The sequence below is a fragment of the Acartia tonsa genome, chromosome 12 (genome assembly GCF_053477335.1).
Source record: "Acartia tonsa isolate MP-2025a chromosome 12, ASM5347733v1, whole genome shotgun sequence".
NCBI classification, from domain to species: Eukaryota; Metazoa; Arthropoda; class Copepoda; order Calanoida; family Acartiidae; genus Acartia; species Acartia tonsa.
Window position 1 is genome coordinate 38877606 of NC_137271.1, and position 27674 is coordinate 38905279.

The window sequence follows — 27674 nt, forward strand, 5'->3', positions numbered from 1 at the left end:
ACCTCAGTTCAAGTTTACATATAGCTAAAGTTAGTTTTTAAAATACTCACAACCCCCTCCCCCCTTTAACCCCACCCCTTACAGCCCATAAATTTAAGGGGGAAGAGGGCGGGGGGGCAAAGTAATAGTATTATGTTTTACTCAAAACTACTTGAAGTATTGTGAGAAAAATTTATATGTAAGATTCTTAGGCTCCAAGTTTCTGGAAATATTGTTGACTACCCCCCATCCCATCCCCCCCTCCTAATGAAATCTAATAGGAAGGGGGTGAAGGGGCAGAGTTCTTTAGATATCACTAAAGAAATATATAAGCTTTAGTACATAAACTTTAGTAGGCATCAAAATCTCTTACAAATGTTGCTGCAACCAACCCCCTCTATCTGTTAGAAATAGTGGCTAGTGGCATAGGTAAATAATATTGTGCATCATTTAGAAACCTCTAGAGATATTCAGGGTTATTATTTTTACTTATATAGGCCCATATTTACTTTTTAAATATCTATTCCAACTACAACCCTAATATCTATTCCAAATACAATTATTTTGCTGCATAATCTCCTCCAACCTATTGGACTAATAAAAGAAATATTGTCAACCCATTGCTCCTTCCCCAAACATTGAATAGGTAATACATATAGAGCAATTTGGAAATCTAAAAGCTTTATTCCAAAGTTTGCTCCTTAATGCTTTAGCGGTTCCTGAGTAAAACACAGGTGGTGAGATTTTATGGAGGGTAGCTTAAGAGTGAGGGGGAGGGCAAGCAATAATTTAATATTATTTTTATGGGGGTGGAGGAAATTTTGCAGCAATATAATTTTTCTGGATGGGGTAGGTTGAAGTTGGGGAAAGGTCAGCAATATTTGTTCAAGTTTGAAGTAATTATGGACCTACTGAAGTTTAAATCCTAAAGGGTATTGCTATACTTGCTTCTATTACTTAATTGGAGGGGGGGGGGGGGAGGGAGATTGTAAAGCAATACGGAGGGAAGTGGGGCTTGGAGGGGGGGTTTCAGCAAATTTTGTAAAAGTTGCTTTTGACCTACCAAAGCATATCTCAAAGGTTTGCTTTGCTGCTATAATTCTAGCGGTTTCTTAGTAACACAACAGAGTAGTACTCTTTCAGCTGCAACCCTCCCCCCTTTCTCTCTTTGCAAAATGTTATGTTTTTGATTTATGAGGGGAGGGGAAGAGGTCAGCAATATATGTAAAAGTGCTTTGGGTCCTACAACAATACAAATCCAAAAGCTTATATATATATCTAATAGTTTTTAAAAACATATTAGAATGATCTTCTGCAACCCCCCCCCCCCACCCCCTCCATTATGTTAGGACAAAGGGGAGGGGGGGAAAAGGTGGTCAACATAATTTCTACAAACTTTTGGCCTAAAAACCTTACATAAAAATTTTTCCCACTATACTTCAATTAGTTTTTGAGAAACATAATAGCATTTCTATGCTTCCCCCCTCCCTCCACCCTAAAGTTTGTAGGTTGTGAGAGTATGGGGGGGGGGGGGAGCAATATTACTAAAAGTAACTTGGGCCAAATGTAAACTTAAACTGAAGTTTTTTCTTCTGGTTCCAGGGTAACAGCCTTTAGGATAAAGTTGTAAATTGGACAAACCTCTTTAAGCTTATAGTACCTTATTTATTACTCTTATTGAAGTTAAAAACATCATTTAAAGTAGTAGAAATTGTTTTGAATGGGGATGTAGTGTGTAGTTTACATATGACGAGATATTTTAACTCTTCAAATGTTAAAAACATCCTTTTTATTTGATGAATTAAGGTGTTCATGTATGCATATATCCTTGGAATCTTTGCAATTTTAGGCATTTTTAACCACAAAACTTCAAATTGCAATATCTGGCAAGAAGGAGCAGCTAAGATTTAATCTCCAACGGATTCTAACCACCACTGTGCCCTATTTGAAGGCCCCGTTGTCCGTTTCTTTGGAGATTTTTTTTAATCTAAGGTTTTGTTAAGGAGACCTGTGCTATATTTATGGTTTTCTTTTCATCAAATTCTTTGCGAGTCTTCCCTACGCCCCTAGACGACTCGAAGGACACTAGAGGGGAGGGTAGGAGTGGGAAAGCCAACTCCATTTAAAATTCTAGTTTTTTTTATAAAAAGGGATTTTTTATCTTGTAGCGATGTAGTTATAAACCTTTCATGAACCTAAAAGATTCACTGCTAAGGAGAACCAAATCGGTTGAGCGATTATTGAGATACGTCGTTTCAGACAGGCGGTAACACATAAACATCCTACTACTTTGAAATAAGGATTTTACCTCATATATTGAACAAAATCATAAACAAAACACCTAGTACCTATGCTTTTCATTTTTCTGCCAGCTAAAAATAATCTTTTACTGGTGGCAAAGCAGTTTTACCTCCGATTGACTAATGATCCATGGAAAAAAGAAACCTACCTTTAGGATAGAGAGATAGGGGTTTGATAAAGCATCCCTTCAATAAATCTCACTCATTTTGGAAACATTTTTAACTTTGAAAATATATAGGTAATATAATTTAATATTTCGGTATTTAATAGTTATTTATCAAATAGTATCTAAACAGATTTCCGCAGATATTAAAGTGACAAATTAAAAGATTAAAACCAGTTTTGTTAGTCCTTAGAGGCCGATTTTATGATCAATATTTTAATATTTGTGAAAAATTGTTTGTATTACGATGCTAAACATGATTTTTTAGTATGGCCGATAACCGGTTCCAAATCAGCTGATATTAATCGGTTTTTATAGCCATACTGGAAAGAACGTTCTGCCTACAAATTTGATTATTTTGGAAGCAGATGCTGTAATAAAAAATATAAACAATAATTTTTCATTAAAAAATCGATGTAAAATAACAAGGATGCCACCATCTAGAAGCAACGAATTATGAATGGACTATCGGGAGTTATAGAGCAGCTGTTTAGTGGTCAAAGAAAAAGAAAAGAGAAAAAGTACAAAAATTGATTAATTGTTTATTCAATAGTAGAAAATTACGGATCTTTAATCCTATTATGTAAAGTAGTAAGCTTTTTTGTCTGTATCAAAGGATCTAACTAACTGCTGAACCGACATGGTTCTCCTTTTCAGTGAGCCTTCTTATAGGTCCAGGGAAGGTTTACAACTATTTTATTTTTACCTATCAATATACATCCCCCTAGAAAAAATGACCCTTCAAAAAAAACCATTTATAATTTTTGCCTTATAAAATTGAAAGTGAATTGTTAACTTCTCCCCCCCCCCCCCCCCAATTACCTAGTGTCCCTAGAGGCCTCTAGTAGGAGCGTATCCGCTAGTATATTATGGACTTTTGTTACATGGCCGACAGACTAACAGATAAAGTGACTTGTATAGTTTAGTGGATGCTATTTGATTTGTGGGCCGAGAAAATCATATTACTCCATAGCGTTACGGTCGGACGGACCGACTTATTGAACTATATTATATAATTGCTTCGCTTCTAAAAATAGGACAAAATAAATAGAAAGCTGATACTAATATTATTATATTAATATCTGTATTATTAATCCATAATAAAAAGATAATTACAACAAGGATGACAACATACATAGGAAGCGAAGCACAAAAATTATAGGTGGACAAACTAAAGGACATTTCAAATTATAGAGTAGCTTCGCTACTAAAAATAATGTTTCAAATATAGAATAGTAGAATAGGAAAAACACTACCAACGACCCAAAGTTGTCATATTAGTTGTTTTATTGACGACGCCTAGAGGTATCACTTCTTATTTTTGTTATGCTTTTTTGGACATGATTGTCCTTGTTCCATTGTTTATCAGAACATTTACCCCCCTCCTCATAATACCATTATAAATAAGATGATTAGTATTTATCTGTATTTTATTAAGATAATTCTTCATTTACACAAAGTGTGTTTTTAATACTTGCAGATAAATCAACTTTAATAAGAGCGAAAATATTCTCCTTTACAGAGTAGCATCTCATTGGTCCTGGAAAGGTTTGTAGCTATTTGGGGGAGGGTACCACTAGTACTTAATCTAATAAAACAATAATCTATGAAAATTACCCAATTGAAAAGACGTAAAAAGCGTAGAGACTGTATCTTCAACGATAATTAAGTGACTGCGCGCGCGCGAGCGTGTTTGTACAAAAAAAACAAGCTAAATAACCCCCGGGATCTAAAGGGATAAGAAAATGGACGTTAATTTGATGTACATCCCTAAAGATGATGTACGTAATTAGTCCTTCTCTAGTATTTAATTAGTGGTTGAAAAGTTTGGACACTCAATTTAATGAACCAACCAATAAAAGTTCATTATTAGTCCCCAAAGTTATTGAGCCAACGAATAAGACAACATTATAACAAAACTTTGGGGACTAGTGTAATAAACAGCCCAATGTCCCCTCCCTCTCTGACATAACCCTCCTTTGTATATTTTTTCTATGGTCCATTTGAAATTTTGCACAGAATTAGAAGAAATTAGCAGATAATAAAGCTTTGCAAAAATTAACTAGTTAACAAAAGGCACAGTGACAATTAAACTGAAAAACAAATAGAAAAATCTTCCAAAAAACATTGGGGGAAGATTACTTATCGTGCATAGTCCAATCCCTTAATCTTTAAGAAAACATGACGTTGCTTCAGGGTCTACTATTCGTTTATAAAAAAAATGATTTATAGTGTATATTGGTAAAAGAGCAAATTCGCAGTCTCCTTTTCTCACATAATAATTTAATAAGAAGCTCAGTTTAATTTGATTAGAATCAGGGATTTAAAGGGATAAGACAATTACCTATTAACTAAAGTACATCCCCAATGATATTCCACAAAATTACATCACCCCTTCTGTAGATTAAAATTAGTGGTTGAAACATTTGGACACTCAACTAAATGAACCAATCAACAACAAAAATTTAAGAAAAGTCCCCAAGTTTGTTAAGCCAACGAATAAGAAAATATTATAAAACTTTGGGGACTAGGGGAATAAACAGCCCAATTTCCCCTCCTTCCCTGGATACAAAAAAAGAGAAAAAAACAACAAAATAAGAGAAAATCAAACAAAGGGGTCAAAACGAAGAAAAAACAAGGATGATAAGAAATCAAAGAAATATAAGCTAGATCTAAAAAGAAAATTCTTTAGTTAAAACTCTTTTATTCGAAACCAAGAAATATGTCAAATTAACAAACAGAAGTTAAAAATAAAGTTAGTTATAAAACACTTAGAGAGAGATGGGACAATGGTCTGTTTATTACACTAGTCCCTAAGTTATATAATAACTTTTTATTATTCGTTGGCTTGACAACTTTGAGGACTTTAGTGTATTTTGATTAGTTGGATCATTAAGTTTAGTGTTCAAACGTTTCAACCACTAATTTTGTGTATCATCATTCGGGATGTACATCAATTTATCGGCCATTGTCTTATGCCGTTAGATCCCCGTATAGAACAGCCGAGCTCTTACAAAGATGAATGATAAAATAGTAAAATAAGCGCTGAAAAATTCAATGATAGAAACTTAAATCCATAAAAAAACTGGAATAGTAAGACAGCCATACCCAATCATATTAACTAAAGTTAAAGTAATAGTTTTTTTTGTCTGAAGCTTAAGATCTTAGTAACTGCGGATTGCTCTATTTAATGTAAGCTTCACATTGGTTTATTGAATAGTTTTAGGCTATTTTGTCCAGATTTAAGTCTGCTCCCCTAGCAAAAAAAAAGGCTACATATTCCAAAAGATAATGGCCGTATAAAGCATAAAAACACCAAGACTTTAATTTTAAAAAAGCCTAAAACCATCCAGGGACCTATGTAAAGCTTCCCTAAAATGGAGAACTAAATCAGTTCAGTAATTTTCAAAATTCTAAGGTATAGCCTTACTACTTTATACGATAGGATACTGTTATTTATCTTATTAATAGTATTGTAATTTTGTTATTACTACGCTACTTATAAACATGGATATCCTATTTTATTTTTGATAATTTTCTTGCCAATCCATGTGAATGGTTTTGCAAAATGCAAAGTCTATTTTATGAATGATTATGCTCTAAGATTTCTTTCTTTAAAGGTAGAGGGATAGGACGATGAAAGATAAATTAATGAAGGTACCTTGTTGTTTAATAATAAATTGAAAATAAAGAGGGGGGGGGGCCCGGGGGGGGGAGGTAATTTTTCGTTTTTTATTTAGGTATTACAAGTTAAGTTGGGTTATGTTGAGTAGGTACTGGATAGCCCCGCAGGGTTAAGGCATATAAAGGCTCCGATGGGTTAGGGCTACCCGCAGTGGTTAGGCATAAAAAGAAACCATTACTATAAATAAATTGCAAAGCGATATATCAAAAAACTGTCTCTGCTACAAGGACGTCTAGCTTTTCATTTTTTATCGCGGGGAGTTTGTTAATAATGTATTCTTAAGATTTAGCGGTGCCAAGGGCACCTCAGAATTTGTATTTGAGGAAAGTTCCTAGCTGTCGTTTTTTAAATTTTAAGAAAACTTTTCCGAATTACTGAGAAAAATGTAAGTTAGATGGTAAGCTCGACACAGAATGTTTCTGAGAATAACAAAACGACAAAAACAAGACGGATTCGTCCAAAACAGGCGCAGTCACATTTCAACAAAGCCGATACATTGATGTAAATCCCTAATGATAAACAAAAATTAATTTATATTACCTACAATTAATTAAAACGTTTAAACACTCAACTAAATGAACCAACCCATCAAAATGTTAAGCCAACGAATAAGAAAACGTTTGGTATTTATTTCCAAGAATTACAAAACGACAATACCAAGACAAATGGCCTAGTTAGACCGTAATAGTCTTCTCCTTTTATGCCAATACTAATAAAGTAGCTTCGCTACTAAAAGTTACAATAAAAGAATATTCTGCGAACTTCACTTCATATATTTTCTGAGCTTTAAATGAATTATTTTCAAATAAAAGTTGTAAAAAAGGACAAAGATCTAAGAATATAAGCAAACCAATAAAAGTGATCTTTTAATAATAATATCAGCAATAGAATAGTTATTTATCGCATCGTATAACAAACAGCTTTCCGCGGATATAGAATGTACAATTATAAGATCAAAACCAGTTTTTTAGCCCCGAGGTGCCGGAGGCATGGGCTAAAAAACTGGTTTTAATCTTATGATTGTACATTTTTATATTCGTAGAAAGCTGGATATAATACGATGCTAGACATTGTTTTTTCGTATGGATGAGAACCGGTTTCTATCCACCGGATTCGAATGAATACGAGAAACTTATTTTACTGTGTTTTCTACATTTAAAGTTTTTATGTACTAATATGAAAATAGTAAAACTAAAAATCTACCAAAATAAAAAATATAAATCCTTGAGTTATAATATTTAATATATTTAACCTTGTAAACTTTACTATCGATCATGCAAAATATTATATTACAACCTTACAATTTGTAGTATAGCAGCTTCTTTATAGTAAGAGTCAGTCCATACGTCCAGATAAATCAAAATTATATATTTCTCGGCTGCTAAAAGCGATAGATATCTCATTTTTCATTTTTGAGTAGATTCCTTTAATGACATTTAAGCATTTTATAATATTGATAGTCCAACAGATTTTTATCATTGATATTTTAAGAACAAAGTACCTACCCCCATAACTTGAAAATAAGGGGGACGGGGGTAGTATTTCGTTTATTTAGTATTTCATATCAGGTTAGGTTAGATTAGTTTATATATGGTAGCAGGTAACCCCGAAGTGATTGAAAAAAGACATCTATTCTCTCCACTTATATAAAACAAGGATGACAACATCCATAAAAGCGAAGCACTGAAACGGTAGGACAAACGGACATTAACACTTATATAGTATCTGAACTGAAAAATCGGAACATAAATGTATAAATGTCGAATCAAAATTGTAGGTAAATTTGTTGAAAAACTGCTTAAAAACAGGATAATGTTTATGGACATACTTACATTTTTGGACTTGATTATAGAGTTGCTTCGCTTATAATATTGTTCTTTGTTGTCCCAGAAATCAATATACCAAAAATCAGATCAAACGGATAATTAAAACACTTGAAAATTTGTTGTTAAAAAAGTAGAAAAATCAACATGTTTAAAATGGACGTACGGACATTCTGGTAATGATTATAGAGTTGCTACGTTTTCTAAATCGTACCCAACTACTACAGGAATCACCATGCAAAGTTTGAAATCGATAGGACAATTCTAACATGCCTAAATTAACGAATAAAAGCTATCTATCTCGGACGGACGTACGGACGGACGGACGGACGGACGGACCGACCCTAATTATAGAAAAGCTTCGCTTTTAAAAATATCCCCTGCCCCCCCTTTTTATATTTTAAAATAAGAGGCTGGGTATGGTGTTATTAGTGCTCATTTGGTACTTTGTGTGAAAGCACCTTTACTACATTTGTGACCTAGTATTAATGAAAGCTGCGCTTCTTATAAGATATAATCATACTTGTTTTATTATTTCTAAAACTGGTATACTTTGGATTAAAGTATAAATAAGAAACATAGATATATCACCACAAAAACAACTACAAATTACAAGCTACACTAGTCCTAGAATAGCCAAAAACCTATAGGACCAATCAATATCAAATGAGGTAACGTGTTTTAAATACTTTGGGGACTTTACAGTAAAATAACAACTTCCTCCCTGATTATATAATAATCCGTAATTTTTGTTAAAAAACGGCTCCGGCTCCAGACTAGATAAATAAAGAGATTTTTTTTATAAATTATAATTTGGTAACTCTGTTTTGTCATGTGCAAATGCCTTTTTTAAGTTTTTCAAGTCCATTTTTATCAAAAATTGAACTTTTAAAACCTTTAAAAGTCTAAAATTAAAAATATTTTTTTATGGGGGGAAAAAATATGTCGAGTTTTTCTTGATTTTAGGTCGGAGCCGGAGCTGAAGCCGGAGCCGCATCAAAATTAAACGGCTCCGCCACGCTGCTTAAAAAGGTTTGTTTAAGGCAATTTAGTTTTTTCACTCTTTCTTTTCTCATATATTTTTTTTATAAACAGATACTTCTTATTTTGAGGAAAACAATCCCTCGTTAATGAAATCAGACAGAAAGGGAAAACTGAAATAAAATTATTGTAAAAATACCACATTATTGCTTAAAATATAAAAAGAAATACATATTAAATTTACAACATTTTTAGTTTTGTAGCTACTCTATAACTAGGATATCTGTCTGTATATCAGTCACTTTTCAGGAGTAAGATAGAAATGTCTTTCTAGTTTTCAAAGTATATTGATCTCTATACATTCTAGCCGGGGATCTAAAGGAATAAGAAATAGCCGATGAACTGATGTACAACCTCAATGATGATACACGAAATTACCCCTTCTGTATAGTACAATTAAGGGTTGAAACGTTTGGAAACTTGACATAATGATCCAACCAATCAAAATTCAATATTGTCCAAACTCCAAAGTTGTTAATCCGACGTAAGATAAAACGATTTAATAAAACTTTGGGGACTAGTGTAATTAAAAGCCCAATGTCCCCTCCCTCCCTGCATTCTACCACACATTATTTGTCCAAAACACATAGATTCCTGTAGAGACCAATGCATACCTAGGCGTATAAGAGTTTGTATTAAGAGTTAGAAGTCAACCTATGAAACAAAATATGCATATTTTTGAATGTTATTCACATATTTAAAGAAAAAAATGCAAATTTTGTTTCATAAGTTGACTTCTAACTCTTCAAAAAAAATTTTGTTTTCATTTTTACCTGTATAGAGAGGACATGGAGGCCTGGAGCTCCGGAACCTGGAGGCCTATCCAAAAAATCTTAAAATTTGGGAAAATTCATCATATAAGAATGATTTTATCCCTAATAACCTATCCTCTCAGTCCAAAGATAAAGCCTATGCTCCCTGTTTACGCAAATGTGTCAAAACTTCCCCCCCCCCCCCTTGATTGATTTTTTTTAAACGTTCACATGAACATAATTAAACTTGTTTGACCATTATCAAAACATTTTTTTAAGACCTGAGAAAAAAACTTCCAGAAATAGCTGGTTACCTAACAGTTTTATTCAGGGACGTCCAAGCTTTTAATTTTGAGGGGGGGATGGGTAAAATAAGGAGTTTAAAGTTTAAGGGGGGTATGCACCACTTTATCTCACCCTTGGGCGTTTATGGCTTTATTTTAAAACAATATTCTACTTGTTTTTCCATGAAACTAGAATGATAATATTCGTTAAAGTTAACAAAAGAATGTCTTGCAGACTTTAGATGTTGACAACAATTTCTTTTTTTCTTCAAAGTGCAATAGGTCATTGGAATCTTAGCTAAAAATTCAGTTGTCTATCATTAACAGTAGATTTCCACAAAAGCGTTACGAACTGACTGAGTATCTGTAGAGTAGGTTCGCTAATAAACAGCTAATTTTGGACGTAATCAATCTTGTTTAGAAAAACCATTCTTCAAGGTCAAATGTAAAAAATAGGATTTTTTGTTCTTTTTCTATTATACTAGTAATTTTTTTATTATTATTATAGCAAACCTATCATATTTCAATATCAACACTAGAAAATATAACAACCTATTGTATATATAATATTAAATTACTTAATATAATCATATATCTTAAGAGAAGCATTCATACCTTGTTTTCACCTTTTATTTTGACAGCTTCTAAAAACTAAATATTAACGACATTTGATTTGATAGAAAAAATATAATAATATGTATATCACTGAAAATTAAATTTATTTTTTTTTTTTTGTAGGTTTTATTTTTTTCGTAGTGTTACTGTCACCACTTTTATGAACAAACTAAAATTCCACAAAAGCATGCATAAGTAGAATACATATAATATACATGTAAAGGTCCCTTTCCCTTTTCGTTTCCCCTTCCCCACCTCTTGCCCTTTTATCTGTAAGGACTCCGTCACTCCGTCGATCTCTTCCCATTTTCTATTTTCTCTTCACATCGTATATATAAAGATAGTTATATTTCAGGGATCTAAAGGGATAAGACAATGACCGATAAATTGATGTACATCTCCAATGTTGAAACTAAAAAATTACCCCTTCTAGTGATTTAAATCATTGGTTGAAACGTTTGAACACTAAACTTAATGAAACAACCAATCAAAATTAACAAAAGTCCAAAAAGTTGTTAAGCCAATGAATAAGGAAACGTTCTTATAAAACTTCAGGAACTAATGTAATAAACAGCCCATTGTCCCCTCTCTCTCTCTCTCTCTCTGGATATATATATATATATTTGATATATATGGTATATAAGTATTATTTTGAGGACATTTGCGCATGCCTCTTCTGTACCGAGGCCTTTTTGTGGAAGCGAAGCTTTTCTACATTAAGGGTGTGTTCGTCAGTAAAATTAGTAGCTGTAACCCTTGCTTTCTTAAAGCAAAGAGGAATAATTTTTATAGCGCAGCAACTCCATAATTCAAAAGTATTATCATAAAGTGTGAACATTTAGATCGAATACGCTAAAGTTTTTGGATAATTTCCTAATTTATTTTTCGAGTAGTGACTCCTTGTATAATAAGGAACAATGTTATCATCTTAATATGACTAAAAGTACGCCCTAAAAAATATGCATATTCAATATTAAGCATTTTATTCAAAGTAATTTCTTGATAGGAAAACTTTGAATTTTTATACAAATTGTCTGAGCTTTGCTTGTAAGGATGTTATCATCCTTGTTCTCTATTACACTTTCCTTTACATGCCCCCCCCCCACCTCCCCGGACGCAAAAGGGTGTTTACAAAATTACTATAAAACCTTATATATATGGATAGACCGGGTTAAACAGATTATTAATCAACATAACTAGTTCTCTAAGCAAAGCTTTTTGATAAGGGTATTTTTAGAGTATTTGTTTAAAAAGTTATTTCAAGGATATTAAAATGACATGCATAGTGATTTATTGATTAATTCTGCAACCTATTAAAATCCTTCCAGGATCTATACCAAGAAGCTACATTGTAAAGGAGAAACATATTGGTTCAGCGGAAAGCGATTTACATAAAAACCCTTATAATATATCTGTGTATGAAAATACAAATATACTTGGAAATACTCATTTTATAGGATGTATTGTATAATACACTTGATAATGAATAAAGAGAATGAGCTACAACTAGAATAGTTATTCATCGTATTATAGACAGCTTTCTGTGGATATTCAATCAAAAAATAAGATTAAAACCAGTTTTGTTTGCCCTTAAAGGCTTTGCTTCTGAAGGCCGGGCAGTAATTGCAAATGGTCTAAAAGCATTATAAGACTTATATAACCATGCCCAGAGAGGAACAACCCAATTGGATCACCAATTTTACAGGGAATTAAACTGTTAAGAACTTAATGTCAAGCAGTTAGCGAGATCTTAGAGAACACAATTTTCCATACAGAAAATAAAAATCTTACCTGCAACTTTAAATTCTTTGGTTTTCAAAATTCACAGAAATACGAAAACGCAATACTGTTTTAAGATCACTTTTTTCTATTATAAAATAAATAGAATAACTTAAGTACAATATTAATAGAATATAATCAATATAATAATACTGTTTTTAACTGTCTTTAAATAATTTCACTTCACAAGTTCATTTTCTGAAATAAATAAATATAAGACATTCTATATTATAAAGAGGGAGGTCATTTTCTAGTAAATCCCGTAAAGGTGTGTGTTATAAGGCCTAAAAATAGTAGTAGAACGATAAGGTGCTCTATATATTTGTATTCCCTATTGAATAGAACAATAGGGAAGAAATTTTTTTTTTTTTTTTGATAACCGTACCTGGAATATCTTTAAAAAATACGAAATTTCTATCAAACGCTTTGTTTGGCTCAAACTGACACAAATAAAAAAAAATATAATTATAATAAATCAACCTGTAAAGAATGACTTCTTCCTTTGTTTAATGGTATAGATTGTTCTTAACCTTTACCTTGTACCTATAGAAAACATTATTAGGGTAAGGGGGGGGAAATTTCGGTTTTTTTTCGTTTTTTTTGAAAAAAAATGGGGTAAATATTAATATTTTCAAATGAAACCAAGACCAGTAGAAAGCTTACGGAAAGGACTATCAGGTCCTAAAAGGACATTATCCTAGGACTTTTAGAAGTTGGCCGAAATTGACCGCAAAAAAGTTACCGATATTTCCCCACCACCGGGGGAAATATCGGTAATTTTTTTCAACCTAAAAAAAATCGATGAAAAACGGCCAAACGGCCAGTCGAACATAAATAATCATAATTAGTATAGGTTATAGGGATTATCCACAAAAAGTTTCATAATGATCGGACTATTCCTTCTATGTTAAAAATGAATTTTTTTGAAAGACGCGAATTTTCGATTTTTTTTTCGAAAATTTTTTTTTAAAAAACTTAAAATTAATATAAGAAAAAAACTTATTTTATTACTTTTTAGGCCTGATCCTAAAAAAGCTCACATTGAACTATAGATTTAGCCCAAAAAACATGAAAATTGATTAAAAATTGACCTCAAAAATTGAATTTGAAGCAAAAGTGTCATCTTTGCAAAAAATCTTGACTACATTTTAACCTTAAAAAAATCGATGAAAAAAGGCCAAACGACCAAACAAGCGTAATAAATCATAATTAGTATAGGTGATTGGGATTAACCACAAAAAAATTCATAAAGATCGGACTATTCCTCCTATGTCAAAAATATTTTTTTTTCAAAGGACCAGAAATTTTGATTTTTTCCTCGCAAAATTTTGATTCAAAAAATAAAATTAATTTTTTGTTTGTTTTTTATCTGTTCTATTTATTTTTAGGCCTAATTCTTAAAAAGTCCATATGGAATAATAGATTTGACAAAAGAAAACATGAAAACATGACCTTAAAAGTTGAATTTTAATTTCTTTTGAAATTACCGATTTTTCCCCCGGCGCCAACTTTGGTCATTTTTGAAAAAAATATTAACCCGATTTTAAAGCTCTCAACGGATTTGGAAAAAGCGGGCAATTTCTAGTTCAAAAAGTTTTTCAGATCAGCTCTAGGTCTTACCAATTTTTGTGTAGGTCGATCTTTACACACCTACTAAAAAATTTTTGGAAAAAAAAAATTTTTCGTCCGACTTTGAGACCCAATAAGTACCCTTAATATTCATCTCACAAAAAATTCATTTTATACTTTTCTGTAGGCAATTTAATAAGGAACAAATTTGCTTTTATGTTTTTTTCTGTCATTTGAAAGAAACATGGAGAAAAAGGTCATTTAATGAAGGTAGGTCGAAATTACCGAGAATAGCCCCTTACCGAAACTTCCCCCCCCTTACCCTATTATAATTATATTATTTTTTAATTTTTGTCAGTTTGAGCCAAGCAAAGCGTTTGATAGAAATTTCGTATTTTTTAAAGATATTCCAGGTACGGTTATCAAAAAAAAAAAAAAAATTTCCCTATTGTTCTATTCAATAGGGAATACAAATATATAGAGCACCTTATCGTTCTACTACTATTTTTAGGCCTTTTAACACACACCTTTACGGGATTTACTAGAAAATGACCTCCCTCTTAGTAGGGTTTTTGTTTGTCCATTAGGTTTTTCTTACCTACTTTTTATTTTAGTTTGAAATTTTATTTATTTTAAAAATTTGATAACGGTGGTATTTAAATTATAGTAAAACACTAGAGGGAATAAGGGTTAAATAACTGTATCTCCCCATCGCAACCACCTTGTGCAAACTTTCTATTAGGTCATTGAAAATCAACCAATGGTGTCGCTTATATTAACACAGCCAAGTAGCAGAAAATAATTTAGTAGCAGACGAAAGATGTCTTTGAAAAAGGAAGGGAGTTATTTGTCTGTTATATACATCTATACTATATATCTGTTGTATATACCAGAGAAATTCTCTTGATAAAAGTGGAGATTACCTCCCCTAAATAATATAAATCAAACAAAGAAAAGCTTCACTGTAAAAGAAGAACCATATCGGTTACTCCTGTTCCTTTTATTATACGAATTATAGGCCTATACAAGGTTGCGTGAATAATATTATATTTAAAAAAAAACCATAAAATATTGTGAAACACATTTAATATCACAAGCCATGTCTTAATTTTAATTTTTAACTATTCTTAACAATTTTAAATTAGAAGAAATGTCTTGGGGGGGGGGGGGGGGTCAGGGCGATTAATTAACCAATTTGTACATATTGTCCTTTAATTTATACATATTAGGTATTTTTTTTCATCAAAAATGTAACTGACAATCACAATGTATTATTTTGACAAAGGTGGTGAAAACTGCCCTTAGTCCCTTCCTCCCCCCAAAGAAAGAAAATAGTTGTACTATAACACAAAGTAATACGGTTGGCATATCTGAAGCTTTGATCTTGGAAATATATGCTGTACGTATGAAATGGGTTGTAATTTCCAGGGAAGCTTTCTAAATGCAATGAGGTGGTTTTAGGCTATTTCTTGACCTTCCTTCTTCCTCTCTAGAGCCTTGGGACGAAACATACATGCAGAAAATCACATAATTTTGTATTAATTCACTTTTAACACTTAACATAATTATTTTTGAATTGTCAATCACTTAACTTAAAAAGATATTTTAAAGCATGCATTTTTATAACTATAAAGTATATTATTTCATTATAAAAATAAAACATTACTGATAAAAAAAAACAGATGATACATTTGATTTTCTCACTCACTGACAAATCCAAACGCATGATACACACACACACGTACACACACACACACCCACACACACACACAGACACACACCCACACACGCACCCACACATTCCACACAGACACAACACACAACAGCTTCACAACCCCCCACCCACCACCACACTATTGTTTTACCCCCCGGCCCCTCCCAATTTACGCTTTTCTTTCCCTATACACAAGAAACTCCCTTTCACGCCTCCTAACTGTAGCCGAAACTAAAGGAGAGAGGGGAATCACTAATAATACTTAGTTGCCGAAAAAAACTCGTTTTTAACCTCACTTTCTTAAATTTTCCTAAATTGGTTGTTTATCTGTGTAAATAAATTATTTCACATGAATCATATGAATAAAAAATAATGACACCTGAGTTTAATAATGAAAATAAACGAAAATAATATAGATATAAACTATTTTTACGTTTAAATAAAAAAAACGCTACATGTCAAATTTAAACACGGCAACTTGGTCTGAAGCTGCATTTCGGTTTACGCGGATTTCTATTGGCGGAGGAAATTTAAATCCTCTAATCCCATTGGCCGTATTATCCTTGAACATATAACAAGTATAAAAATTGTATCAGCGAAAAATGATTATTTAATAATAAATGAAAATAATGACATTTTTCATTATATTTAACTTTAAGAAGAGGAACTAATGTAATTTACTAAATAAAAGATTTTTTACCAATCTTTACATTATTTGTCTATGAAATAAGTCATGATTCAGTTTTATGAATAATGTTTTCGTTTTAAACCAAATTTTTATTTTATCTACTTCAAACTTAGCTAATAAAGTAAACTTCCTGTTTATGAAGATATATCTTTAAAATATACACAAATGGCATATTTAGAATTTCTAAATGATATATAAATGGAAATTTAAAATTTTAACAGATTTTTAACCGTCATTATATAAATTGCGTCAGACGCGATCAAGCGTACAGTGACGTCATCATGATGGTGCGATAAAGTTGCGTCAGTTTTTGTTGATAAAAATGAAATGTTCACAATAGCATCTGGCCCCATCTCTTCTGTAGAAATTCCTGACATGACGCAATTTTTGTATTTTTATAACCTCGAAGCTTTTCTAAAATTAGGGTCGCGTCCGTCCGTAACGATTAGCTCTTTTCGTTAATTTAGACATGTTAGAATTGTCAAATCGATTTCAAACTTTGCATAATGATATAACCTATAGTTATACAATTTAGAAAGCGTAGCATCTCTAGAAAGTTCGAACGTCCATTTAATAACATTTTTTTGCTTTTTTTGATAAAAATTTTTATGTCATAATATTATCCTATTCATCTGTTTTGGTATAGGACTCAATCCGGACAAGCCCGATTTTTAATTATGACGTATACACGTCTAGCTATAGAGTGCTGGTCACTGTCAGGAATGGGATGAATGACAAAGAAGGTGATTGTCAAGTTTTTATTGAAAACTCATATAAGCGGTTAACAAACTTAACAAAATATACATAATTACTACATTTAACAACATTATAAATAAGATATTAATTACTTATTCATAATAAAAAATCATTTGGCGCTGTGACCGATTGGTCCTTGTTTAATTTTCTCAGAATTAAATCAAAATCTACTAGAGTTAATGTAAGTTTGTTCTGCCGTTGCAAAGCTTTGCTTTTATGTATGTTGTCATCCTTGTTTTAACAATAATTGTGATGATCAAAACAGCGCAGCAAAAAACTAATAACATAAAACATTTATTTTTATTCACAGTACATACAGACATCACAATATATATTAATTATACAAAATATGGACAGTAACATAAATAAAATCAACAATTGAAATTATCAAAAATATAAGTTAAATAGATCGAGTTATATGAGTATTCTTAAGATGTAATATTGGCGGGTACGCCCCTAGAGACAAGTTTATCATTCAGTTTTAATTTTAAAAAGGAAAAAGAAAGAAAATATTTTTTTTCTGGGAAGGGGTCATCTTAAACTGTTTTTAACCTATTTTTGAATGGGGGGTCAAAAATATACTAGGACACCTATAGAATCAGACTGCAGAGCCCAAATTTGAATTAAGTCCCCAACAAACTTTTTTTTGGGGATTTAAAAATTAATTTTTAGTGTTGCTGTAATCATTTTGACCGAAGCAAAAGCTCTTTTTTTACTTCGGGTAATATTGTGGCTTACAGAACATTTTTATATAATTCACTTTATATTGATACAATAAAAAAAAATTACTCTGTTCATTGGAAATATTTTTTTTTCCCAAAACAATTAATTTCATTGAAAAATCTAACATTTACAATAAAACAAATAATTCTGAAATCTAACCAATAAGAAGTTTTGTTTTATTTCAATTCCTAACAATTCAAAAAAAGAGTGTTTTCACAAAGTGACTTATTTCCAATGTAGTTAAATAATTTTTATCTAATTAAAATGAAAAGAATGAAAACCATACACATAAAAGATACATTCTTTTTAAAATTATTTTAAAAAATAAGTTTGAATAATCTTATTTTATAACGCATTTGTATATGTGACAAAAATAATTTGTTGTATTGCATAAACATTTGTTGACATTTAACCCTTTACAGCCATTTTTTATGCTTTTAAAATAAGTGAGAGAACACAAACATGTTCATGTTAATTCGTTGATATATTATAAAGAATTAAATTTTTAGTGAATTTTTATAGTAAAATCATAAGGCCTAATTTTACTCTATACCAGAATACAATATTTATGAAGCAAAATACTCTAAAAGCTACGAATTTTACCCAAATAAAAAAAAACCTTTTGCTTCGGTCAAAATGATCACGGCAACAGTAAAAATTAATATTTAAATCCCCCAAAAAAAGTTTATTCGGGATTTAATTCAAATTTAGGCTCTGCAGTCTGATTCTACTGGTGTCATAGTATATTTTTTATATACGTTTTAAAAATAGGTTAAAAACAGTTTAATCCTAGAGGCAATTCCTCTAGGGGAGATACCTTCCCCCAAGATAGTTAAAAACCTTCTCTTGGCCTATAAAGAGCTTCACTGTAAAGGAGAACCATATCGGATTAAAAAAGATTAAAAATTTTATTATAATATAATGTTTCAACAACTAAAATCTGAGTTGTCTAACTTTGATTTTACTTCTGCTGTGGGGTGAAACAAATTCATTGTCCTGGTAATTTATCATAATTTATATGTTCATTATACAAGAACCAAAAATATTATCAGTGGCGTGCAGAGGATTTTGCCAGGGTGTGCGCGAAGCATACCGGTAATTTGTAAAAACCGGACATATGAAAATATGGAACTTTTTCCTTATTTATTTAATTTACTCTTTCAAAAACCCTTTTCTTAGATAACGATCTTTGTCTGCTATGTTTTTAAATGAACATTTTCCTTAAGGATTTGTCATTGATCTGAATCTATATCCAATATGCCTCTTCTCTTTAATATCTCAAACACTCGATTTCTAAAACAGAAGAAAAAATCACAAAACCTTTTGTTTATTTCTGGTAAGCCGAGCGTTCTCGGCCCACGGGGTAACGAGTTCGGATTCAACGAGCCCTAGCCTTTAATTATTCTACCAAACAAACAAGCAGGATTCAATCATACAGAAATTATATATTTAAACTGAATAATATTTACAAGCAATGTTTACTATATATATACAACAGATTATAACAATGGTTAGGTTTGAAGGGGGTGTGGGACGCTAGGGCTTAGCTCCCGGCGGTAGACAGGCTGTGGGGGCAGCGGTGGTAAAAGGGGAGGCAGCGCCTCCCGGTTATATAAGCGCGTGAGGGACGCGTGATAGTTGCATGTTTGAGTCCCCTCCCCACATTTAGGCAGGCCAGTTTGACCGCTGGGTTGCGGGGTCAACAGCGGTCATGAGATAGATGGTGATATAATAAGATTAGTGCAGGGGGTTTGTTATCATAAGTCACAGCGAAGCAACTCTGTAAACTGCCTGTCCGTCTGGGTGTCGTATTACCACAACCTCACCTTCAAGGGTTGCGTGGCTCCTGAGCCACCAGGCTCCTGAGCCACCAGGCCTTGAACCTGGGGATACGACAGCCTATGCCTGCGCAGGACAGGCAGTTCTTGGGGCACAGCTCGATGGAGGATAGCTCGGGCTACACAGGCTCCCTGGGACACTCGTTGCTCGGTCTGACTGTGGTTGGATATCAGCATTGTCAGCTCCTGGTTGGCTTCTAGGCGTGGGTTGGCGACGGCCAAGCCCCGCCGCTGAAAATTTTGCCTCGTCTGCAGGATTAGCTCTGCCTCAGCTGGTAACTGGACACGGAGGCCTAGGCGGACTCTGGTGGTTCCTAAGGGGGGAATGACGATGGCAAAGGGCGCATAGAACTCCATGGGGGCGCCTGCTTGATTCAGGTTGCTTGGTCTCCTAGCTCCTACCCGGATGGGGATGGCTGTCATCAACAGGGGGCACATGGCTTCAGCTTCGTCTTCTGGGGCGGCCTCTTCCATCGCAGTGGCTGGTTCTTCTCCTACAGGCTCGCTGCTGGCTGGCAGGTTCTCCATGTCCGCGTCAGGATTCCAGATGGCATCTCTGGGTGGCTCTGGAGCGGGCGGCGGCGGCGGTGGTTCGTTGGGCTGCTCCTTCAGGTTCTCCTCTACTGGGTCACGATCCTGGCCGCTAGGCTGTGGGGCGGCTGGCTGGTGCACTGGGAGCTGTCCTGGGTCGCTAGCTGCGGGCGCCGCCGCTCCAACTGGCAGCTCGGTGGCATCCTCGTCGCCGTCCATATCAACTTGGATGTCTGCTGGGATCTGGTGGGCCGTCACATCTCCAGTGTATTTCCGCAGTCGGCCTACATGCGCGGTAACTTCGGAGATCCTGGCTACTGGAGAGGCAGGTTTGATGACATAATGGACTTCTGTAGCTTGCCTCACTACTTTCCAGGGGCCAGTCCATCTCTTGGTAATCTTGGCTGCCTTCCCTGGCACCAGGCGGGGGGCCAGGTACCAGACCAAGTCTCCAACCTCATACTTGGCCGTGCCTTCGTAAGCTGCCGCGCTCCTCCGGATGGCTCCTTCTTCCTTCTGCTGGATGGCATCATACACTGCATAGTAGCGCTGCAAGAGAGCTTGGACGTTGGCTGGAACTGAAGCATATTCGGTCTCTGGCAGCCGTAGTACCATGTCCACCGGAAGTTTGGCCTCTCTCCCAAAGAAGGCCAGGAACGGGGTCACGCCAGTGGATCTGCAGGCCTTGGTGTTGTATGCGAAGGCGATGGCAGGCAGGTGGGGCTCCCAGTTGTTATCGTCTCTGTCTAGGAACAGGCGCATGCCTGTGTTGAGCGTCCTATGAAACCTCTCCACTCGGTTGGACTGCGGGTTGTAGGGTGGTGGATGTGTCAGGCCAATCTCAAGCCTGGAGGCCAGTTCCTGGAATACCTGGCCGGTAAATTCCATTCCATTGTCGGAATGGATCTTCAGGGGGCATCCGAATGTGGCCAGGTGGCGATGCAACAGGGTCTCAGCCACCGTGAGAGTGCGCTTGTTGGGGATGGCGTAGAGGCTGACAAACCGGCTGAACCCATCTTGGCAGGTGAGGATATAGCGGTTCCCAGCTGGGGTCTCTGGCAGTGGCCCCACCAGGTCGATAAATAGGACTTGCTGTGGATACCCCTGGCGGGAGGGCACGTGGATCCCTTGCTTCAGTCTCTCCTTGGTAACCTTCTGGACACACTCAGGGCAAGTCTGTACCATCAGACGGATGTCACGGGCCAGGTTGGGCCACCAGAAGTGCATGGCAACGCGGGCGATAGTCGCGTCCATCCCAAAGTGCCCAGCCATGGGGGTCCCATGGGCTAGAAAGAACGCGTCCTGCTGGAGGGCCGAAGGCAGCAGGTATCTTGTCCTCTCCCCTGTCAGGGTCTGGTCAGTGGTGGTGAGGCAGCCATGCTCGTCAAGCCCCAGGGCTGGGAAGCGGCTGGCGTACTGCTGCTCGTCTCGTTCCTTGCCACGCAGCTCAGCCTTAGTTGGGGCTTTGCCATCAGCCACCCATTGGCGGACACGGAGCAGAAGGGGGTCCTGTGTCTGGGCCTCCAATACTCTAGCTGGATCCAGTCGGGCGGCAGGGGGCCGGCTAGCTGCGGACTCCCCTAGCTGGCAAAGGTTGTGGATATACTCAGCCTGCTCTGCTAATTCTTCGGCGCTAGCCGTTGGCATGTTGGCATCTTCCCGGCGGCTGAGGGCGTCGGCGTTGGTATTCTGGGTGCCAGGCCGGTGGCAGACGGTAAAGTCTAAGGCCGCTAGCTCCTCCTGCCAGCGGGCCACCATCCCTGTGGATGTGTTCAGTGATTTCATCTGTAGCAAGGCTGAGGAATCAGTGTTGATCTGGAAGCTGCGGTAGGACAAGATGCCGTGGAATTTTCGGATCCCATACATAATGGCGGCCATCTCTCCCTTCCAGGACGGGTAGCGCGTCTCAGGGTCGGTTGTCTTGCGCCCCACGGCGGCAATCAGCCTCTCCTTGCCATCCTGACATTGACTCAGTATGGCAGAGATGGCGCGGCTGCTGAAGTCTGTGGTGAGCTGGAACACCGCTGGCAAATCAAACCTGGGCGGCGCTCGGATGGGGGCCTTGCGGAACTTGTCCTTGAGTTGCAGCAGCTGGGCTTCCATCTCAGGCGTCCAGGTTAGGGTCTTGGCCGTCTTCTGCCGATTCATCTCGTAGGTGAGGTCTGCATACTCTGGGATGAACAGGCGGTAGTATCCAAAGAACCCCAGCAGCGCCAGCAAATCCTTGGGGGTGCTGGGGGCTGGCCAGTCCAGGATACGGTCAATATAGTCCTCCTGCATGGCTATCCCCTCACGGCTGAGGGTGTGGCCCAGATAATCCACCTTGGATCGGAACAGCTTGGTCTTGGCTGGCTTGAGGCGGATTCCTCCCCTGCGGTGGGCTTCCAAGACCTCTCGGAGCCTGGCCAGGTGGGCCCAGGTATCCTGGTGGAAGGTCAGGACGTCGTCAAGGTATGACTGGAGGTTGGCGGTGCCTAGTGGGTTTAGGACCCCTGCAATAAACCTGGAATAGACAGACGGTGCCGTAGCCAGGCCAAAGGGCATCCTTTTCCATTGATACAAGCCCCTGGGGGTGGTGAAGGCGGTGCAGGGCCGGCTGTCCTCGGACACACGGATGGTGTAGTATGCGGCCACCGCGTCTAAAGCACTGTAGACACGGTGCCCTCCAGCTCGTTCTACCAACTGCTGGATCCTAGGCAGGGGGTAGCTGTCCAGTTCCAGGCACTTGTTGAGGGCTCTGTAGTCGACGGCCCAGCGGGTGCTCCCGTCCTTCTTCTTGATGGGCACCAGGGGGCTGCTCCAGGCGGAGTCTGACGGCTCTATAACTCCCTCCTGTAGCCAGGTGTCCAGTTGTTTCTCCAGTTCAGCCTCTTGCCGCGGGTTCAGATCCCTAAATCTCTGGCGGATCGGCTGGGTCCCTGGCTTGAGGCGCAGCTGCAACTCAACCACATCTGTGCAGCCGGGGGTAGAATTGGAGAAGACGTCTCTGTATTCTGACAACATAGTCCAGACCTCCTTCTTGAGCAAGGGGTCCTTGCGTAGGAACTCATTGTCTTCCATCTCCAGGGCCTCCCACAACTCCTGCATTTCTGGAGGCTCAGCAGGCTCTTGGAACGAGTGGAGACGCGGGGGAGGCGTATCAGAGACCTCTAGAATGTCAGGTTTGACCAGCTCCCCAGCCACTGGGAGGCCAGCATCCAGCAAGAGGGGCATCTCCCCTTCATTTACCACCAGTACTCTAAACACAGTGGCGGAGCCAGGCCTGTGGGCATACAGGCCCTCTGGGATAACAAGATCCTCCCCAAACCTCTGTTCTGGGGCAGCTAGTTGGATGGCATCCTTGGTGCGATGGCCTACTAGCTCAACAGGGACCGCCATGACCCCGCGGCCAGGCAGGACCACCCGCTTGGCTGTGCGGAGCTGGGGTGGCTGGCCATCAGTTGGAGTGACAGCGCTTAGCCTATACGTGGCTGGGGCGGGGTCAGCTTTGGCTCCGGGACCCACCGGCCGCGACTTGACGGGCTCGGCTTCTGGAGGGGCTGACGTGTCGGAGCCAGGCGTGGCTCCGAGGGCGTCCGGCCACGATTTGACGGGCTCGGCGCTGGGAGAGGCCAAAGTGCTGGGTCCAGCCTTGGCTCCGTGGGCGTCCGGCCGCGACTTGACGGGCTCGGCGCTCGGAGAGGCTGAGGTAGCGGAGCCATGCATGGTTCCGGAGGCAGCCGGCCACGACTTGACGGGCACGGCGCCGGGAGAGGCTGAGGCCTGAGAGTTGAGTGTGGCTCCGGGTACATCAGACCGCGACTTGACGGGTCTGGACTCGGGCTTGGCTGGTGGACTGGCTGGAGGTCCCAGGTAGAGGGGGCCAGGTGGACACGGCTGGCCGTTGATAAAGGTGTCGGCGGAGAAGATTGGTTCTGGAGGGCTGGCAATCTCAGGGAACGTTGTTGGCAGGCTCTCCCTCGGCACCTTGGGCACTGGGGGCAACCCCATGGCTAGCAGGTTAGCTCCCTTGTGTGCGTTGAGCTCAGCGTCCACCCAGTGTGTGCCTTTCTCAACCACACGCGGCTGCTTGGGCAGGGGGCCTGGCAGAGGCCCCTCATAACTTAGCTCTCTCTCGGCTGTCTCCCGGTCAATGGGGACGCCACGGAGTGGGATAAACTCCCCACGCACCCACAAGCAAGGTAGTTGCATGTCGAAACAGAGCCTAGTTCCTAACTCCTTGAGAAAATACCCTCCTAGGTTCAGAGGGTGTGAGAGGTTCCGGACCACAGTCACGTGGTATAGATGGAGTATAAGGGTGTGTGAGACTGCCATATATAACTCTTTTAATTTTCCTATTACCTGGAGGGGCTGGCCTTCCTCGTTAGCAGTCAGGATTTGGGTGTTGTCCGGAATCAACATGCGTTGCACGCCCATCGCGTGCATGAGGTGCTCAGAAATTACAGCAGACCCTGGTACACGGTTGCCAGAATCGATCATGGCATCAACCTGTACATGCTGGGCAGGGTCAGGAGTAGGAAACCTCACCCTGACATGGCAGGGGAAGTGGAGGTCCTGTTCTTGAGACAAGGGGGCCTCTCGTTCGGCTGGGGTTGGCAGAAACTTCGGTGGTGGCCGAACCGCAGCTATGGTGGTATCGCTTACCATGGTGGCTTAGACTGTAGCTTCGAATCACTAGAGCTTATTAATTATCACTGGGTCAACAATTTTATATTTATTTTTATCACTTGGTTGACATTTATACACACTTATGTGTTGTTATCACTAGGAGCTCTAGGTGTGATTCTGGAAGCACTGGCAGCAGGGAATGTCCGTCCTGCAAGGTTCAGAGAGGTGACGGCGGTAGGGAATGACCCGTCCTACAGCGCCGCTGGTTCGAATCCCGAAGATGGCGGCAGGGAATGGCCCGTCCTGCAGCGCCTCGGGTTCGAATCCTGGGAAGCAGCGGCAGGGAATGTCCCGTCCTGCCGTGCCTGTGGCTCAAAATCTGCTATCCGTCGCAGTGGTAGGGCTTACTTGTGTGCTGAAGCTTCGCAGCCACACATTGCCTTCTTAGGGAGACCAGCACCCAGCTGTCTGTCTCGTAGGTTTGGCCTGGGTGTCCTGGGGCTTGTCCCAGCTACACTTGCCAATTTAGACTCAGTTCTGTAGCCGTCTGAGCTAAATTATCCGATTGCCGTGGCTGCGCACCTAGCGCTACTCCTACACGGCACGGAAAAAGCGTCTTAACTGGCGCTTTTAGCAGGCTAAATCTGCTTGCCGTAGGCCAGAGGCCCACATATTGCGTTCAAAAATGATGGAAATTCGACCTAAAAAGGCCGTGTCACGGGTCAGTTGGCGGCTGATTGTCCCCTTACTTGCCAAAGGGTCCAATCAGAGGTAGAATAGGCTAGTTTCTGTAAGGCTCGATTGAAACACGCTGACACCAAGTTCTGGTAAGCCGAGCGTTCTCGGCCCACGGGGTAACGAGTTCGGATTCAACGAGCCCTAGCCTTTAATTATTCTACCAAACAAACAAGCAGGATTCAATCATACAGAAATTATATATTTAAACTGAATAATATTTACAAGCAATGTTTACTATATATATACAACAGATTATAACAATGGTTAGGTTTGAAGGGGGTGTGGGACGCTAGGGCTTAGCTCCCGGCGGTAGACAGGCTGTGGGGGCAGCGGTGGTAAAAGGGGAGGCAGCGCCTCCCGGTTATATAAGCGCGTGAGGGACGCGTGATAGTTGCATGTTTGAGTCCCCTCCCCACATTTAGGCAGGCCAGTTTGACCGCTGGGTTGCGGGGTCAACAGCGGTCATGAGATAGATGGTGATATAATAAGATTAGTGCAGGGGGTTTGTTATCATAAGTCACAGCGAAGCAACTCTGTAAACTGCCTGTCCGTCTGGGTGTCGTATTACCACATATTCATGTATTTTTTATAATTGACATTCTTTTAGCTAGATGAAATATTGATGTAAGTAATCCTTCGAAGAGACAAGAAGATAACTGGACCCGCCCCCACCCCCCAAACATCAAATTAATTTGACCCCCCCCCAAAAAAAAAAAAATGTTTGGAGCTAGTGACGAAAGATTTTTCCTTTTAAACATTTTTAAATAAAATTTTGAAACTTAAAATAAAGTTACATCAGTTTCTAGTATGGCTTTGATACCGATCAATTTCCGCTGGATTAGAACCGGTTCTCAGCCATTCTTAAAAATGATGTATAGCATCGTATATTACAGACAATTTTCCACGAATGTTAAAATTAATTTTGTTCGCCCCCAGGGACTAAAGAATGAATCATATATTTTTTTTATTATCCGTGGAAAGCTGTCTATAATACGCTGTGATAGATAACTATTATATCTACTGTATGCGTGTTTTTGGTCACTTATTTATATTACTAGCGGTTTCGCCCCTAGCCTCTAGGGGCTTTGCCCCAATAGGTGTAATTACATCTTCTATTACCTACCCAGCGGAAAAATACTGAGAATTAATCGCAAATTTTCGCGAATAAATGACGAATTCACAAAATTCGTAAAAATTCTTTTTAAAAAGTGTGTTTTTTTGTTGGGGGGTTGGGGGTGTCCCACCACCCAAGAAAATAGCATAAAACCACCACAGGACCCTTTGGTATATTCCCTGAAGAGTAGAATCCGATCGATTCAGTGTTGACCGAGATCTTAAGGGACGGATAGACATCAAGCTACTCTGTATTATAGATTACCTGGCGTCCAAAGGAAGCGGAGATCTTCCACAGGAACAAATAGAATGGACACAAAACTCCAGCTGTAGGTTACTCCTAGTTATCGACATATTATTATGTGGATGTAGCACCACATTTTCACGGACTCTGATAAAGTAATACTCGCAGCTGGCTAAAACAACGATACTCCCCGTCTATCTCCTTTTCCTTATATGTTAACCTCCTACTGGAGGAACGAACTGACCAATAAATAAGCAAGCTAAATTTACGACAAATTTTCCCCTGTCATAATATCCACGTATATCCCATATCCATTCTCCTAATCAAAACAAGGATGACCACTTCAATGAAAGCAAAGCTCATCAAATTTGATGCTTAGAAAAACGAACATTTAGAAATAGTTACAAGGCATTCAAGATTGAAAAGTTTGACTAAAATGCAGGATATATCTATCACAAAATTACTTGCTGAATATGGATGGACATACTTACATTTTAATACTTAATTTAAAAGAAACTTTCCTTATAACATTATGTCAAATCGTCCCAGGAATATTTATTCCAAAATAAAGTGAATGAAATAAAAATATCAGATTTAATCATTTTAATCAAACATACTGACTTTCTTCTAAATGGTTTATAGTTGCTATGCTATTTGAATTATATCTAACTGCTACAGGAATCAACATTTTTGAAATCGATAGGACAATTTTAACATGCCTGAATTGACA

General features: G+C 38.1%; 2 protein-coding genes across 3 annotated transcripts in view; both read right to left on the minus strand.

The window, feature by feature from the left end:
• Window positions 1–12616, minus strand: part of LOC145334560 (lysosome membrane protein 2-like) — a 104373-nt gene extending 91757 nt beyond the window's left edge. The window contains exon 1 of one of the 2 annotated variants that reach the window (XM_080180047.1): window positions 12435–12616. The gene's annotated coding sequence lies outside the window, so the exon portion shown is untranslated. Of the gene's footprint in view, window positions 1–2428; window positions 2495–12434 lie in introns of those variants that run through there. The other variant, XM_080180046.1, reaches the window with a different exon arrangement.
• Window positions 12617–18377: 5761 nt separating this feature from the next.
• Window positions 18378–27674, minus strand: part of LOC145333591 (uncharacterized) — a 14793-nt gene continuing 5496 nt past the window's right edge. The window contains exons 5-6 of the mRNA XM_080178755.1: window positions 26966–27040; window positions 18378–19165 (exon numbers count right to left, since the gene is read on the minus strand). Coding sequence (XP_080034881.1) covers window positions 19105–19165; window positions 26966–27040 — 136 coding nt within the window. The 3' untranslated portion in view covers window positions 18378–19104. The remainder of the gene's footprint in view (window positions 19166–26965; window positions 27041–27674) is intronic.